Source organism: Anomaloglossus baeobatrachus, chromosome 12, assembly GCF_048569485.1.
Source record: "Anomaloglossus baeobatrachus isolate aAnoBae1 chromosome 12, aAnoBae1.hap1, whole genome shotgun sequence".
NCBI classification, from domain to species: Eukaryota; Metazoa; Chordata; class Amphibia; order Anura; family Aromobatidae; genus Anomaloglossus; species Anomaloglossus baeobatrachus.
The window spans coordinates 95346866-95365711 of record NC_134364.1 but is presented as its reverse complement, the minus strand read 5'-3'; the positions used below and the strand labels follow the sequence as shown (position 1 = coordinate 95365711).

The window sequence follows — 18846 nt, the reverse complement described above, 5'->3', positions numbered from 1 at the left end:
GAGAGGTGGCAGTGTCATGGTTCTCAGTCAGATGACTTCCAGGTCTGGGCGAGGTTATCCTTTCTGCTCAGCTGTGAGATCCAAGGCCAAAATTGGCAAATCCTGGGCATGACCGCAGACTATTAGGCCTAATTTCTATGGCTGTAATGGGGGCCGCACTTGAGTGTCCATTTTCTGGAGGCAAATCATGGTTGGCACGTGTCTAAGGATCCATGGACTCATATAAAGCTTGTGATCTATTGACAAAGTGAGAAAAGATGGTTCATACTGTATAATGGGTAGAAGGAAACCACTCACATTCCCCATGAAGACTCTAATCCATCTGACTTTACCTTACCCCTTCCATTGCCACAAATTTACCAATGAATTCGATAATGAGCCAATTTTGTCATGGTTAACGAGTGACTTCATTGTTGTGGATCCTTAGATCATAAAAACAGCTCATTTTTTATTAAAGTCAACCTTATGATCAACTGATCTATTGCTGGAAATTAGCTAGACATTTTCCCTACAGCACTCCTACAGGAGAACCATGGTATTACATGTCAGCCATTTTTCTGAATGTATGTCCATCTAATACATGGATGGGTGGGGTTTGATGGTGTTTGTGACCATTTGTGTAGCTCCCGGGTCACAGCGTGAAGTCCTCCTCACATGTGACCTCTTTCATATCACACTTACAGTATATCAGTTGGTAAGAGACCTCCACTGGGTACAAACACCCCGATGCCACAGTATCCTGCACCCATCAGTTTCTACATTTACTGGAATCAGGTTTTCATTATAATATATTCCACATATAATTACCTTTTCTCATTTTCTTTTTCTCCTTCCCATTTTCATTCAAAAAAAGAAAAAAAATCCAAGGATCATCAACAAGATGGCTAACCCAAGTACGAAAATTAAGTAATAGGGACGTCCTTTACCTGTAATGAGTAAGAAGAGGTATTATAGCGCTATATACAGTGCCACTGATGGCAGTATTCACTGAGCACACGCTCTGGTGCTCCCCCTAGTGGTGGCTCCAGGGAGTCTGAATTTTACCATTTCCCTCTGCATTTGATGGAATGTTGAGCTCAATATCATAAAAGAAACGCTCTGACTACTATAGAAATGTATTAAAAGGGATTGTATAGAATTAAAAAATAATTTTAATTTGCCTTCTCCCAAAAACAGCGCCACCACTGTCTACAGGTTATGGTTGGTATTGCAATTCAGCTCCATTCAAGTGAAGTGAATAGAGCAGGGCTTCAATACCAGAGACAGCTTGTAGATATGGGTACTGCTGTTTTTAGAGGAAGGCTGCCATGTTTATCTAATAATGGTAAGACCCTTAAAGATATTGATTAGCACAAAATATTATTAGAGATTGCCATAAAGCTCTAAACCTTATGCAGGCTTCATAGTGGCAAGCTTGTTTGGTTTATGGCTGCCATAGAAATCTACCGCTACCCTTAGCTGTGAAAAGAAGCCCTCTCCCTACACTTAGAAACCATATTAAAACAGCTGTGATCAGAGTTATCTCCGATCCCAGATATTACTATGGGACTTAAGGCCCTGTCACACACAGAGATAAATGTGCAGCAGATCTGTGGTTGCAGTGAAATTGTGGACAATCAGTGCCAGGTTTGTGGCTGTGTACAAATGGAACAATATGTCCATGATTTCACTGCAACCACAGATCTGCCAAAGATTTATCTCTGTGTGTGACGGGGCCTTTAGGAAGGTGTGGAGAGGTGCAAACAAATGATGTCTTAGTAATCACCTTTCCTTTGTCCTAAAGTATCAGGATAGGAGCAGCCATGCCGTACATGAAAGGAGACGTTCTTCTGCTCTGCCGGGTTCTGCACGATGCACAGGAACTCCATATCCTGGTGGTCTGATGGTACTGATATCAGGATAATGCTTCCATTACTATACGGCTGATATGTAGAGTCCTGGTGTTTGTATTTCCAGGTATAAGACAGATCTGATATAGTTGATGGTACAGAACAATGGAGGGTGACATTACATCGGTCCTCATTATATTCAGACTGTATAGCCGGAGAAGGAATGGGATCTGAAATTGCAAAATATAAGATTCCAATTAATATGCTAAAATCATTAATGCTCAGTGATTGGCAGTCCTGATTCTATGAAAATTAAATGTCTTCTGAACTCAGTTCCCTTAGTTCACATGGGTGAATGTCATCTGTGCAGGAACTTTATCAAAATGTAATATTCAAAAGATTCAGACTGGAATCAAATATAAACAACCCCTGGCTGATACTGTGGTATGTCATCAATGAATCTTATTTATGTTTCCTTATGATAAGGGGCTGCAAGAAAAGTTTTGTTTTTAACAAAAATTGACTCTGTTCATAATTATAATACAACATTCATAAAGGCTTAATAGACCAAGATTTATGAATATATAAATGTTTTTATTGTGCGCAGTACGGACAGGATCACACACACAGTAATAATTAAAATCAACACACAAACCAAGACAGGACAGTGTGGATGAGACAGGGTATAATATACTGCTATTGCAAATGAAAAAAAAAAGATTATAGGATTACATTATTTGAGATCAGATGGCCAACAACAAGATATAATGTAATATATATATATGTAATATATTGGTAGTCGATACCAGACTTGATACCATGTATCCCCTTCAGTACTGTTGACATTATATCTAATATTACACGACCTTGGGTCTGTCTATAACTGTCTCCAGCGGAAAAAACTCCAGGATTTCAATATTTGTACTTAAAAAATTTCTTCTTGCTAAGCAAGTTTTTTTATTTAAATATTAGCATAAAATCGGGTCCACAAATTCAGGCAATAGATAAGATCCAAATAGGGGGTGGTAGCCTCTCGGACTACGCGTTTCGGCGTATATGCGCCTTCTACATGGTAAATTTTGTTACCTCCCACTTTATACTTCACCCTCTTGCACTATGATCTTCTAGTAAGATTGCCCCATGATAGACCTACCATATACAGTCAGGATATAGGAGGCAGAATATTGTTCTATGTCGGTATAATGTACAGTAACAGAATATGTCCCGCCATCCTCCTTCCTCAGGTTGTGGATCCTCAGTATGGTGCCATTATCCAGTATTTCCAGTCTCTTATTAAACTTGATGTTTTTTATATTCAAGCGATTATTCTGGAAAAAAGCCAGAATGATGGATTGGAAATTCCAGAAGATTTCTTGTATAGGCCTCGGCCCTTTCACTGGAAGTGTCAGATCCACAGATCGGCCTGTTATTCCATGTACCGGGAGATAGACATCGGGTTTTCCTGGAAGTATAATAGAGAATAAGTTACATATGGCATCATACATTCGTGTGGAGGAAAAAATAAAAGAGTTAAAAATAAAAAACAAACAAAATAATGTGTTTACTCAAAATGGCTTAAAAACCCTATTGGCCCTTTACTTTTAATTTCTTCATCTGGTGTAAACGCCGCTGTTCTCCTGAATCTGGGGATGTTTTTCTTGTTTTCCTGCACCTCTCTGTTCCTGAGATATGGGCCCCGCTTTCCTGTATATAAGTCTATTATTGTTAGCCAAGTGGGTGTGGTCACCAATGTATCTCTTGATACACACACATAGTTGGCTCAATGGACTATATTTATAAATTGAAAATAGGAGGCCTTATCTCAGGAATGGAGAGGAGCAGAGATAAAAGAAAAACATGACCGGATTTAGGAGAACAGCGGCGTTCACACCAGGTAACATAGAGGCTAATTCATAGCGTAGATTAGGTGTGGAAATTCTATGGATCAGATCCTTCATAGCCAGAAAGCTACACGGATATGTAAGGAGGAAGGAAGCCGGGCGACTGGTGATGATGGGGATGATAAGAGGAGAATCAGATGGATCTGTCGCGGGCGGGGAGGAGGGTGTCGGCACACTACGCTCACCCCTTCTGCTCGGGTCCGGCAGCTGCTCAGTGGTGGCTCGAGCGGTGGGCCGGATCCCGGGGTTTCTCGAGCGACACTCCTCGCCCGTGAGTGAAAGGGGGGTTTTGTGGTTGGGTGTGGGGGATTGTTATAGTTCGTGACGCCACCCACGGTTGTGGTGATTTCACCACCGCTGCTCAATTCGGGGATCCCGGGGATGGTGATGCGGAGCAGCCAGGTGTTGTGTTGCCCCTCCGTGGGTAGGGGTTGGTGATCCCGGGGCCCGGTGGTGGAGAAGGAGGTGCGGGGCCTGGTGGGCGCAGGGACGCGGGGGCAGCGCTGTGCCTTGCGGCACTGTGGTACTCACTCAGCCTGAGACATGGACACAGTTTGTACGGTAAACCAAACGGCTGGTAGGACGATCCCACAGACGGCTGCACCTGCACTCCCGGTAGGTGACGGTGATGTCCCTCTTCCTTGCACCTATGTTTGACTGGTGGTAGCGGTGGATTCCCTCCGGTTACCCGCTCTCCGACTGCAATCTGGGCCGGAGGAGCTCTACACTTTGCCCGCAGGCGTTGGCCCTGAGAAACTGGTGCCGTGGCGGTGGCGGTGTCTCTCTGCTTCGGGTTGGGCTGTTGCCTTCAATCGGGACTTGGTTGATGGGGGATCTACGTCCCCTTCACTGACGGATTCGGCAAATTTGGCGACTCCTAGCCTTGCCGGGGTCCGAGAGGCCCCTGCCCTGGTGCTGACTGTCCTTCGGAACACTGCTCCAGACCACCGGGCACACAGCCAACGGGGTCCTTCCAGGAACTTCCAAACGGTCCCCCTCCAGACAGTCACCGCCGTCGCTGACCTTGCTGATCTGGCCCTCCACAAAGCTGGACCCTTCAGGCTTTCTTTCTTTGCTGTCACTTCACTTGTTTTCCTCCTTTACTACTTCTCTACTTTCACTGCTTGTTTACTCTCTCTTTAGCTCCTCACACTTGCCCTGCCCGGGCTTATCTTTTACTCCTTCCACTTCCTCCTCCCTAACTGAACTGCCTGGTTTCTCCCGCCTCCAGAGCTGTGACCTCCTTGGTGGGCGGAGCCAACCGCCTGGCCCACCCCCTGGTGTGCATCATCAGACTCTGGAGGAAGGCAACAAGGATTTCTGGTTAGCATTGGTGTGCCTACCTGGAGTGTGGGGTGTGGTGGTGTTGTGACCTGTGTCCCCTGGCTTGCCCAGGGCGACACAGATCCACAAGATCTGGTCTACAAGACATGAAAAATATGGGCAAAAAAAAGTATCTAAAAAGAAAATGCCACAAAAACACAGTAAAATAAAGCACAAAACGGAAAGTGTTTTTAAAAAGACAAAAATTAAAAAACATATATGGGAGAAGGAAACTAATGGTGCAGTCGGGTAGGTCGATTTAATTCTGTTATAGGAACGCTGATGACTATATAGAAGTCGTTCGGCGCTCGTGGTTTACACGCGGACGACCAATGATCACCCATATGATTGGTCTGTTCCCATACGGCCCTGCAATTATTCACATAAGGGGGTCTTCTACAATAACAGTAGTTTGTTGGTATGAATTATCCCATTACTTGAGGAACAAGCATTTTTATTGTTCATCTGTAGAGATGAGCGAACCGGTCACGGTTCGGCTCGAGGTCGGTTCGCCAAACGGAGGTCCCGTTCGAGTTCGGCTTGTCGAACGTTCGACGAACCGAACTCGAACTGCATAGGAAACAATGGCAGGCAATCACAAACACAGAAAAACACCTAGAAAACACCCTCAAAGGTGTCCAAAAGGTGACAAACAACTCACAACACAACACAAACACATGGGAAAGTGACAAGGACATATACTCATGCGAAAACAAAAGAGCAGGACAAGGAAAAAGAGGAGACACAGATATAGATATGGCACGCCCTTCTAAAATTATGTAAAACACCGCAAGGTGACTCCAAGCGTAGTCTCCCTTTTTTTCCAAAAATTGTGCCCCACACACACCCACCCATTCAGTGGCAGCACCTGTGCCCTAGTTGTACACTTCACAGCTAGATTTGCATCAAGCACATTCAAAAATACGGCCTAATTAACTGTCCCCAGGATGACACCGGGGTAGGTAGCAAAGTCTTTCCTGATCCCAGCTCTGTTCATCTTGGCTTCTTTTAAAAACACAGCAAGCAAGGGTTACTCCAAGCGGAGTCTCCCTTTTTTCCAAAAATTGGGCCCCACACACATCCACCCCTTCAGTGGCAGCACTTGTGCCCCAGTTGTACACTTCACAGCTAGATTTGCATCAAGCACTATCAAAAATACGCCATACTTAACCGTTTCCAGGATGACCCCGGGGTAGGTAGCAAAGTCTTTCCTGATCCCAGATCTGTTCATCTTGGATCATTTTTAAAAACAATGTAAGCAAGGGTTACTCCAAGCGGAGTCTCCCTTTTTTCCAAAAATTGGGCCCCACACACACCCACCCATTCAGTGGCAGCACTTGTGCCCCAGTTGTACAATTCACAGCTAGATTTGCATCAAGCACATTCAAAAATACGGCCTAATTAACCGTCCCCAGGATGACACCGGGGTAGGTAGCAAAGTCTTTCCTGATCCCAGCTCTGTTCATCTTGGCTTCTTTTAAAAACACAGCAAGCAAGGGTTACTCCAAGCGGAGTCTCCCTTTTTTTCCAAAAATTGGGCCACACAGACACCCACCCCTTCAGTGGCAGCAGTTGTGCCCCAGTTGTACACTTCACAGCTAGATTTGCATCAAGCACATTCCAAATCCACAAGCATTTACTCTCCCCAGGATGACACAGGGGTAGTAAATTCCTTCTGGATCCATGACTTGTTCATTTTGATGAACGTCAGTCTGTCCACATTGTCACTGGACAGACGCGTGCGCTTATCTGTCAGCACACACCCAGCAGCACTGAAGACACGTTCAGAGACAACGCTAGCAGCTGAACATGACAAGATCTCCAAGGCGTAAGTGGAGAGCTCTGGCCATTTTTCTAGATTTGAAGCCCAAAAGGAGCAAGGCTCCATTTGCAAAGTCATGGCATCGATGTTGATTTGGAGATGCTCCTGTATCATCCTCTCCAGCCGTTGACTATGTGTCAGACTTGTTGTCTCTGGTGGCCTTGCAAAAGAGGGTCTAAAAAAATTATAAAAAGATTCCATAAAATTGCTGTTACCAGCACCAGATACGGTGCTGCTGGTACGGGTAGACTGTTGTAGATGACGAGACCGTCCCATGTTTGGCAAGTTACAACTGGGAGATTCCCTCCCTGCACCTGCACGGTTGTTTGGTGGAAAAGCGGATCTAAGATCGAGTAACAGCTTCTGCTGATACTCCTGCATACGTGCATCCCTTTCTATGGCTGGAATTATGTCACAAAATTTGGACTTGTACCGGGGATCTAATAGTGTGGCGGCAATCCAGTAGTCATCATCACTTCTAATTTTGACAATACGAGAGTCATGTTGGAGGTAGTGCACCAAGAAGGCACTCATGTGTCATGGGCAGCCATGCGGACCAAGTCCACGCTGTGTTTGTGGCATAGAGGTGCTAACCGTTATTTCTTCCTCTGACATCTCCCCCCAACCTCTTTCAACTGAAATTTGACCAAGGTCTCCCTCATCCGCTGAGTCTTCCATGTCCATGGACAGTTCGTCCTCCATTTCTTCATGTCCTCCTGCACCTTCCTCAACATTTCGCCTGCTACTATGCGCCCTTGTTGATCCCTGTCCCCCATGGTCCCATGCCTGCTGCGTTGGTGATGATGAACGTCTGGACCTTGATGATGTTGTTGTCCCTTGCGCATATGAATCCTCCTGTAGTTCCTCCCCTTCCTGTTGTCCCACCCCCTGACTCCGAATAGTGTTTAGTGTGTGCTCCAGCATGTAAATGACTGGAATCGTCATGCTGATAATGGCATTGTCAGCGCTAAACATATTCGTCGCCATGTCGAAACTGTGCAGAAGGGTGCATAGGTCCTTGATCTGAGACCACTCCATCAGGGTGATCTGCCCCACCTCTGCATCTCGTTGGCCCAGGCTATACGTCATGACGTATTGCACCAGGGCTCGGCGGTGCTGCCACAGTCGCTGTAACATGTGGAGAGTTGAATTCCAGCGTGTCGCCACATCGCATTTCAGGCGATGAACCGGCAGGCCGAAAGACTTCTGGAGCGATGCAAGTCGCTCAGCTGCGGCGCTTGAACGGCGGAAGTGAGCAGACAGTTTTCGTGCCCTGTTCAGAAGGCCATCTAGGCCGGGATAGTGTGTTAAAAATTGCTGGACAACAAGGTTCAACACGTGAGCCATACAAGGCACGCGTGTCACCTTGCCCAGGCGAAGGGCCGCACCCAGGTTTGCAGCATTGTCGCACACGGCCTTACCAGGCTGCAGGTTGAGTGGAGACAACCATTTATTAAACTCGGACCGCAGAGCTGACCACAACTCCTCAGCTGTGTGACTCTTATTCCCAAGACATGTCAAGCTAAAGACCGCCTGATGCCGTTGCGCTCTGCTGCCAGCATAGTAATGAGGGGTGCGTGATTCCTTCTGCGCAGTGAGAACGCTGGTGGCCTGACCAGGCAGGCTGGGGGCCGAGGTGGAGGACCCAGATGAGGTGGAAGATGCAGAAGCAATGGCGGAACTTGGACAGACAGAGGATTGACACACAAGTCGTGGGGACGGCAAGACTTGTGCAGCAGACCCTTCACCATCTATCACCATAGTTACCCAGTGCCCAGTGAGCGACATGTAACGTCCCTGTCCATGCTTACTGGTCCAAGTATCGGTGGTGAAATGCACCCGTTCACACACAGAGTTTCTCAAGGAAGCGGTGATGTTGTGTGCGACATGCTGGTGTAGCGCGGGCACACCTTTCTTAGAGAAGTAGTGGCGACTAGGCATCTGGTACTGGGGCACAGCGACAGACATAAGGTCTCTAAAATCCTGTGTGTCCACAAGGCGGAAAGGCAGCATTTCGGTAGCCAACAGCTTACAGAGGGATAGAGTCAACCTCTTAGCTTTGTCATGGGTCGCAGGAAGTGGCCTTTTATTTGACCACATCTGAGGGACAGAGATCTGGCTGCTTTGTGTAGACGGCGTTGAGTAGGGTGTCCCTGGAAATATGCAGGTTTGTGAGGAAAGTGGAGGCGGAGACATGATGTTGCCTTCATCCAACGTTGGTGCTATCGATGTCTGAGAGAGCTGTACACACTCACTTGTTTCCCCTTCCAAATCAACTGACGACCTACCAAGCAAACTGCCTGTTGCGGTTACAGTGGTGGAAGTTGTGCGTGGAAAAACAGGTGTGACAGCTGTCCCCACAGTCCTAGAAGATGAAGAGCGCGCGGATGCACTGGAAGGGGCAGGCGGTGGATGGTTCGCTCCGCTAGGCCGCATTGCAGCACAGTGAGCTTCCCACCGGGACCTATGATATTTATTCATGTGACGATTCATGGAAGAAGTTGTCAAACTGCTGAGGTTTTGACCTCTACTAAGAGAATCATGACAAAGTTTACAGATCACATAATTTGGGCGATCTTTTTCTATGTCAAAAAAGGACCAGGCTAGGCAAGGCTTAGAGGCCATGCGACCTGTTGATCCACCCCGAATAATGCTCATAGGCAGAGTGGTGGCTGAGGATGCAGTTGTACACGTGCTACCAGTGCTCCGACTCTGTCCAGGAAGGCGCAAGGTAACTTCGTCGTCGGTTGCATCCTCCTACACCGCCTCTGTTGACCTCCTCAAGTGCCTGACTGGGGGGTTGACAGTAGGTGGGATCTAGAACTTCATCATCAATTGTTGTGTTTGCACTCCCCTCCCCCTCAGACCGAGCCTCTTCTTGCCCTGACCGAATATTTAAGTTGTCATCCCAATCGGGTATCTGCGTCTCATCTTCATCAGTATGTTCCTCATTGTCTATAACCACAGGTGTTACAGTTTGTGACAAAGGGTCAACATTATGCTCAGAAACTTGGTCCTCACGGCCTGAATCAGAGTCACAAAGGTTCTGGGCATCACTGCAGACCATTTCCTGTTCTGTACTCACTGTAGCTTGGGAGCAGACCTCTGATTCCCAGGCTATAGTGTGACTGAACAGCTCTGCAGACTCAGCCATCTCAGTTCCACCATACTGTGTAGGGCTGATGGAGACTTCAGAGCTGGGAGAAAGCAAGTTTGATTGGGATGACAACTCAGAGGACTGGTGTTTTTTGGATGCGGTACTTGAAGTGGCTGAGAGGGCACTTGTTGGACCACTTGAGATCCATTCAAGCATTTTTCTTTTTTGGCCATCATCTACCTTTGTTCCTGTTGTTCGTGTCCGTAAAAAAGGGAGCACATCGGATTGTCCACGGTAAGTAGTAGACATCTTACTTTTGCTGGTAGATGGTCTATCTTCAGCAGATGATAATGGAGCTTTGCCACCTTCCCCACGGACAAAACCTTTTTTGCCTTTTCCACCACGCCTCTTCCCCTTTCCACCAGCATCTGTCATTTTGCCACTCATGTTGATTGCGACAAGATTGTGCACTTAAAATGTGGTAGTAAAAATTGAGAGGTGGTGTAGATTGCAGCGGTGGTCTAGCTTTATTAACAGCAGAATAAACAACAATAATTATCCCTGACAATGCAACTACGGCCCTTAAACTGGCAGCATAAATTGCTAGTATAATGGCTTAGTTATAATGAGTTGGAGTGTGCAATGCAGGCAGAGGTGCTGCAAATGTCTTTGCACTAGTGGGACTATAGCAAAGTCCAATAGCCACGTTTAGGATGGCACTAGGTACACTGAGTGTTTGCTAGTATAATGGCTTAGTTATAATGAGTTGGAGTGTGCAGAGGACAGGAGGGTACAGTGGCAGGATTGTGGGGCTCTGGGTAGAGGAATGGAAGCCTGCCTTTCTATTCCCTCCTAATAGGGAAATGCAGCGACGAAATCCCTGACCTTTGCTACACAGACGCTGTCTCTGTTTTCAGGACCTGTCACCTATGGCTCTGACCCTGCCGGTACGAGCCCTTAAAAGGACTGATGGAAAGTGCTATCCCTATGCTGTCCAGCGTATCCAGTATCGGCGATAGGACAAAGGACGGAGCTGCGCCAGTGATGTCTGACACCAAAGACGCAGAAGAGATAATGGCGTCCTGGAGGAAAATGTCCGGTTTTTTAATGCAGGGACATGTGACATGGACATCCTATCACACATGCCGTTGCTTCTCTGGCTAAAAGTCCACTTAGCTGTGTGTGTGTCTGGGATTGGCTGACATGCTGGCCCGCCCCACTACACGCGCGCGCTTAGGGAAGGAAGACAAGGAAAAAAAAAAAAAAAATGGCGAGCGCCATTATAGAAACAGCAGTGATCTGATGGCGCTGTTCACGCACAGTATACACTGAAATGTCATAATAGTGTGAGTCACAGAGTGACTTACACTATTACAGCGAAAAGCCAGCTAGGAATTAGCTGTTTTTTTGCTGCTAGAACCGTTCTCGAACGTTTCTAGAACTATCGAGCTTTTGCAAAAAGCTCGAGTTCTAGTTCGATCTAGAACAGGCCCCAAAATCACTCGAGCCTAGAACTGGAGAACCACGAACCACGAACCGCGCTCAACTCTATTCATCTGGTAACGTCTGGAGATAGTGTAGCGCCCCTGAGCCATCAGGAGCTACAGGGAACTGCATCCTATCCAAGATGGAGGGCCTACCCTCAGAGATCCAGAAGACCAGTGCCGGTAACAGCAAAACATTCATTATAATCCCTGTTTTTCCCATTCCCAAGACTGGTGACAGGCTAGGGTTGGACCCAATGGATGGTCACTTAGGGGTGGAACTGATCCAGTCCACTAGACAACAACCAGGGAGTAGTAGAGTAGGGGTCAGACAGTCAGCAAGTGGAAGTGAGAGGAGACGAACGTAACCATGCTGACAGAAGAGTAACGGTGACCTGAGGGCCCAGGCGTGTGGTTGCCAGTGAAGTACTCCTGGAACCATGGCACCAACGGGGTACAGAGCGCTAGGTCAGGCAAACGCTTCAGGCAGACCTAATAAAATCTGCACGGAACCGGGCAACGGCCACCCAATGAACTGTCACAATAAATGCACCGCCCGGGACCGAGTACCCCATAGCCCTGGGGTGAGACAATAGTTGGGAGTGCGCATCCTACGATCGGCTCATTTAGTTATACCTTAGATGACGAGGAGAAATAATCTGATGTAGACATGACAGATTTTGGGATTAGTGTTCCTTTACCAGTAGCATTAGAAGCTGAGAAAACCTAATACTAAAATCCACCCCATATGGGAGATACATGACAGTACGCACCTTCAGAGATGACGAGGATGACGGTCAGTAGAGGACACAGAATTCCCACTGGATGTCCCAGCATAGCGGCTCTATTCAGTGCCAGTGTCCTCCTCGGTCAGTCTGCAACTATCCGTGATGTGACATCTGGTCAGACTGTAGTGTGCAGGGAGGAGACACAAATGGGACTTCCCCTTTAAACAAACCACAAGTTGTAAAAAGACCTCAGTCTATACAAAGCAGAAGATGCAGAATATTCAACCACGCTCTTCTCTTGAATGAAAAAAATCGAAATAATTTATTACCAAAAGATGTAAACTAGTTTTCTCCTTTATAAAAACATACCGTAGACTAAAGGCTACTTTACACACTGCGATATCGGTCTCGCTAGTGTGGGTACCCGCCCCCATCTGTTGCGCGACACGGGCAAATCGCTGCCCGTGCCGCACAACAGCCGTCACACATACTTACCTGTCCGGCGACGTCGCTGTGATGGGCGAACCGCCTCCTTTGTAAGCAGGCGGTCCGTGCGGCGTCACAGCGACGTCACTGAAGCGTCACTGAACCGCCGCCCAATAACAGCGGAGGGGCGGAGATGAGCGGGACGTAACATCCCGCCCACCTCCTTCCTTCCTCATAGCGGCCGGGAGGCAGGTAAGGGGAGCTTCCTCGTTCCTGCGGCGTCACACGCAGCGATGTGTGCTGCCGCAGGAACGAGGAACAACTTCGTTACTGCTGCAGTAACGATAATTGAGAATGGACCCCCTTGTCGCCGATTAGCGATTTTGCATGGTTTTGCAACGATGCAAAATCGCTTATCGGTGTCACACGCAACGGCATCGCTAATGCGGCCGGATGTGCGTCACAAAATCCGTGACCCCAACGACTCCGCATTAGCGATGTCGCAGCGTGTAAAGCCCGCTTAACATACTCGGTGGTGATAATTATGTCACTGGATGCACAAAATTTAGTGGTGATCTTGTTCGAAAAAGGTTAGTCAATCTCAAATTCGGCAAGAACCTTGCCCATTCTAGTTAGTGTTGGGATGCCTGAGCACTTTTCTCAAAAATCAGCAAAGTTCGGCTTTGTTAGGTAACAGCTCGCGTTTACTCTATTGCAGAAACCATCCGCCTCCAGCCTCATCACAGTCATGTTGAGCATTAGCATAGTTTTGATTGGCCAGGGAAATCACTGTGAAAAAAAGGTTAAAGCAGAACATAGTTACCAATCTCTGCGCGGCTGTAACACTACTTCCGGGTCCTCTCTTTATCCCTCATGCATATTCACTGGTTTCCCTGCCCACTATCTGTAACAGCGTCTGTGATTGGCTCCAGCCACACTGCCGGCATCTCTGATTGGAAATCTTTTAAAAGCCTAGGCTAAGCGAAGGCTCAAATAATAAATAGATAACCTATAAGGGTGTGAGTATAGGCGTAGGACAAAAAATTAAAAATAAAAAAATATTCTTTATTTCAACATTTAAAACCAGTAAGAATATAAGAAGTCACTCAAAATAAACCCAGACGGTTGTATAGAGGACATACAAAATGTGAATATACATATGTGATACACAGTCACTGTACCAATGATAATGGCTCACTGGGAAAGACAAAACATTAATTCAACCAAGTGTCCACAAGATGGCGATACATTTCACAGATATCAGAATCCACAAATAAAAAGCAGTTTGAAAGATGTGGCTGCATGAAGTGATGATATAATAAGTGGTAAAGATGTCAGAGTCTTAATGTGGCGCCCTGGACTAGCCAGGTCGTCACAGATAACACTCAAACACCCCCCACCCCCACTAGACAGTAACATTAGCCAAACAAAACCCTTGTTGCCTCCCTCCAGGGGCTGATGTCCACACCAGGTGGGGCGGAGCCAAGCGGTTGGCCCCACCCACCGAGGAGTTCACAGGCCTGGAGGTGGGAAAAGTGACGGTTGAGTGTTGGAGTTTGAAGAGTGAGGAGGAAACACTTGGGTGTCTGGGTTTGTGGCCCAGGCACTGACAGCAAGGTTGGCAGACGGTGGTGGCCGTCTGCAGGAGTGGTGAAGCAACGCGGAACCGTAGGAACGGAGTCGGGCGTTGGCTCGCCGGTACCGACCGGGGAGCGAAGTGAAGCCAGCACACACAGGCAGGGCCATTGGACCCCGACCAGGCTTGGAGTCGCTGTCAACAGTCAAATCCAAGTGTGACAAGAACCCCAGGGGTTTCCTAACAGCCAAAGACCCGATAGAAGGCAACCGCCCACACCGTGAGGGTATACAGCTACCGCCTAAGGCTAGAGACCCAAGGGTCAGCGCCTGTGGGCAAACGGGCTCCTCCGGCATCCATACACCGGGGAGCGGACTACCATTGGGGATCCATAGTAGTCAAACGAGAACATCAAGGCGCAGGGAAAGACAGCCACCATCACCTGTCCGGGGAGAGACACCGCAGCCGGCTGCGGGACCCGTCCATCCAGCCGTTTGGTTTACCGAGGACTTTGTGCATCTCTTACTGAGTGAGAACACCCGTGCCATCCGGCACCGCGCCGCGCTGTCCCTGCAACCCTGCACCCCACCAACCCTGCCTCCCCGTCAACATCACCGGGCCCCGGGACCACCGACCCCTACCCACGGAGGAGGAAAACAACATCCCAGCTGCTCCCTACCATTGCTCCCAGGATCCCTGTCACCAGCAGCGGTGGTGCCCATCTTCACCACAACCCATGGGTGGCCTCACAGACTAAATCCCCCAAACCAACCACCCCTTTCACTCACGGGCGAGGAGCGCTGCTCAAGTCCCCGGATCTGGCCCACTGCTCGAGCCACCGAGCAGCCGCAGCAGCGCCGGACCCGAGCGTTGGCGAGCGACCAGCAGCGGCGGCGGCGTCCTCCCCGCCCGCGACATTAACATATGATCAATGCATAAGGATATGCTAGAAAAGATAAAGAAAGACTGCAGATGTAGCAGATGGATGACAAAGATCCTAGGAGTGTAAAGTACCAGGGAACAAAACACAAAAACCCCAGAAGGAGAAGCCTAAAGTAGGATACCCAACAAATAAAAGTGCAAACAACCTTGGGGGTCTGAAGATCCCCGATACAAGTTTCGCTTGCTGCTTCTTCCTGGGGGGGGGGGGATGATGAAAATAAATAAATGAATAAACAAAATGGTGTGTGGTCCCCCATATATTGATACCCATCACAGATAAAGCATACGGCTACAGGCTACAGCCCCCAGGCATGTGAAATATCTTGGCTGTGTATCAAAATACGAGGGTTCCCATGCTGCTTTTTAAATAATCTAAAAAAAATGGTGTGTGGTCAATTTTGATACTCAGCCAAGATAAAGCAGACATCCTGGGGCGGACCATGGTTATAGTCCCCCCCAGCCTAAAAATGGAAGCCCACAGCCACCCAAAATTGTCACATCCATTAGATGTGACAATTCTGGGACTTTATCCTGCTCATCCAGATTGCCCTGGTGTGGTGGCAATTGGAGTAATATGAGAGGCTAATGACAACTGATTTGTCAGCTGTCATCAAGCCCTCAATTAGTAATGGGGAGGGATCTATGAGATTCCTCCCATTACAAAACCTGTAAGTCAAAAGAGAAAAAACAGAGAAAAATGCTTTATTTAAAAAAACAAACAACTAACTAAACAAAACACCCTCTTTCACCAATTTCTTAACCCCAAAAACACCCCAGCAGGCCTGACGTAATCCACATGAGATCTCATGACGATGCCGACTCTGCTACATCAGAGGTCGCAGTGCGCGGTTACATTAGGAAACACACTGACTGAGCTGCCCCTGTGAGCAGTGACATCACTGAATTCACCTGACAAATATTTAAAAAAAAAACTTACCCACACATCCAACAACTGTGAATAGGTGCTGGCTGAAAAAACATAGTAATTACAAGATGCATACAGCTGCACAGTAAAAAGCCAACAATGAATAAGGGAACTGGTACTGCATTACTGCTATAGGAATATATGAAAAAAGAGATATTTAGTTTATGTATTGGCCAATGCATGTGAGCCCGGTCACCATGGCAAGGTAATCTCTGTATATCAGGAACCTAACTTGAAATGACACTATCTAGGTTTAAAACATGCATGTCATGGCAACTAGACTAAAAATCATCCCTGAAAGGCCACTATCTGGGTTACAAACCTCCATGTCTGGGCAGCTAGAAAGGGAAATGAAGCACAGCCTGGTTATAGGGCGGAGTGCTCAATAAAGCATACATCTGGGGGCCTGGGGAGGCCCATGGTTATAGCACCCCAGCCTAAAAATGGCAGCCCACAGCCACTCAGAATTGTCTTATCCATTAGATGTGACAATTTTGACACTTGACCCTGCTCATCCAGATTGCCCTGGTGTGGTGGCAATTGGAGTAATATAAGAGGCTAATGACAACTGATTTGGAAGGCGGAAAAGAACAAATGGTCCGGAGGAGCACCAAAACGGGTGTGCAACCCCTCTAGGTGAGCGCCCTTTACAGTAGATGCTACAGTCTACAGTAGATGCATTTGTTTGCCAGAACATGCAGATTTGGTGCAGTAATTAGGTGTATAAATTTCAGCACCAAATCTGCAGCAATGTGCTGTATAGAGACAGGAGAGCAGGAATCCCTTTTTTCGTTGTTTGCTGTGCACAGGAAATATCACAGTAGCTTGTTACCACTCACTAGCTCAGAGACAAGTGAAGAATACAGTGGTAGTGAGCAGTATAGCTAAGATTCCAGCACTGGGGTGAGATAAAACACTAGTATGTGTCTTTACCTTTTAAACTTTCAATTGTGTGATCCTAATCAGTAAATGGAAGCCCTCCCTATATTAAAGTATATACAAACATAGCTGTACATTGCTGATAGTCTCTATGTAGCACATTATATGTCGCGGGCGGAGAGGGGTTTTTGGGGAATGCCGCTCGCCTGGGGGGTCTCTGGCGCTCGGGTCCGGTGCTTCTGCTCCTCGGTGGCTCGAGCATGGGGCCGGACCTGGGGGCTCGAGCAGCGCCTCCTCGCCCACGAGTGAAAAGGGGGGAGGTTTGGTGGTGGGGTGTCGGTTGTGATGCCACCCACGGGGTTGTGGTGATGGTGGGCACCACCGCTGCTGGTGACGGGGGTTTACGGGAGCGATGGCGGGGAGCAGCTCAGGTGTTGGTCCCTCCGTGGGTAGGGGCGGTTGGTCCCGGGGCCACGGTTGGGGGGACGGATGGATGTATGTTAGTGAGTAGGGGCTAGGTGCAGGTGCCGATGCGGGGAGGCAGCGCGGAAGCGGGGCAGCGATACGGTGCAGCGCTGTGCCGGATGGCACTGGTGTACTCACTCAGGTAGTCAATAACAGAGTCTCTGGTAAACCAAACGGCTGGATGGACGGGGCCTACAGTCGGCTGCGGCGTCTTCACTCTCCCCGGACGGGTTGATGGCGGCTGTCTTTCCCTGCACCTGTGTGTAAGTGTTTGACCCCTATGGATTCCCACGGGTGGTCCGCTCCCCGGCTTGTACGTGTCAGGAGCGCCCGTTTTGCCCGCAGGCGCTGGCCCTTGGATCTCTGGCTGTTGGCGGTGGCTCTTATCCGGACGGGTTGGGCTGTTGCCTTCTGACGGGACTTGGGTGGGAATGAACCCCTGAGGTCCAGACCGCAATCAGAGAATTTGACCGTTACGGCGGCTTCCGAGCCTAGTCGGGGTCTGAGTACCCTGCCTTGGTGCTTAGCTTCACTCCGCTCCCTGGTTCGGTACCGGCGGGTCACCGCCCGACCCCAGTCATACGGTTCCGCAGACGTCCACTAACTCCTGCAGACGGCTACCACCGTCTGCCGACCTTGCTGACTGTGCCTGGGCTCCGACCCAGACACACACAGTCTCTCCACTTCAACCTCCAACTCCACTACTCCTCTACACCAACTGAACTCCTTCACTCAACTGTCTGCTTTTTCCCGACTCCAGGCCTGTGAACTCCTCGGTGGGTGGGGCCAACTGCCTGGCTCCGCCCCACCTGGTGTGGACATCAGACCCTGGTGGAGGCAACAAGGGTTTTGTTTGACGGATGTTCCCTACCAGGGGAGGGAGTGTGTGTGTATGTGATGTTATTCTGTGACCCCTGGGGTCCAGGGCGTCACATATACACCAGTACTGAGCAGTGTAACTGTGAATCCAGCACTGAAATCAGATAAAACATTTAGTTAAGAGCAGCATCACCTTGTGTTTATGACTCTGTTTTTAAGGAGGTGGTTCTCTTCAGTGTCATCCCTGTATGTGTGTATAGATGCATGTGTTAAGCCCACCCACTGGACTCCTAAATTCAAAATGAGCAGTGATTAAGTAGAATGAATTGAAAATTACACTGAATAATTCCCACTAATGTATATAACACTCTGTTCAGTCTTTAATTTTCTGCCTTTAAATCAGACACCATTTTCAACATGACAGATTCGCTTTATAGGGAGACCATGTGTGTTTGGCCCATGTCGGACTATTAGATCTCTTGCTTATTTCAGACCACAAGGCAGCCATGCTCCCACTACATACTTTCACCAGTGGGTCCCAGGCTGTCATCTCAAATACACACGGCCCCAGTTATAGTCTCCTAATCCGTCATCTAATGGGTCTTTCTAAAGCGCACCAGTTGACCCACT

General features: G+C 48.2%; 1 protein-coding gene across 1 annotated transcript; it reads right to left on the bottom strand.

Annotated features, from left to right (window-relative positions):
* Positions 1-1754: 1754 nt before the first annotated feature.
* On the bottom strand, positions 1755-12299 carry LOC142257604 (SLAM family member 5-like). Its single transcript, XM_075329741.1, has 3 exons — positions 12230-12299; positions 2983-3291; positions 1755-2059 (listed from the first exon to the last, which is right to left on the bottom strand). Exons 1-3 carry the CDS (start codon positions 12291-12293, stop codon positions 1755-1757), a joined length of 678 nt encoding a protein of 225 aa, XP_075185856.1. The 5' UTR covers positions 12294-12299.
* Positions 12300-18846: the final 6547 nt, after the last annotated feature.

Excerpts from the sequence above, each read along its gene's own strand:
- LOC142257604 (XM_075329741.1), bottom strand. The coding sequence starts at position 12,293 with ATGCTGGGACATCCAGTGGGAATTCTGTGTCCTCTACTGACCGTCATC. Across the intron at positions 3,292-12,229 it reads CATCCTCGTCATCTCTGAAG|GAAAACCCGATGTCTATCTC; the intron begins GTGCGTACTGTC and ends TTATACTTCCAG. Across the intron at positions 2,060-2,982 it reads CTATATCCTGACTGTATATG|ATCCCATTCCTTCTCCGGCT; the intron begins GTAGGTCTATCA and ends TTGCAATTTCAG.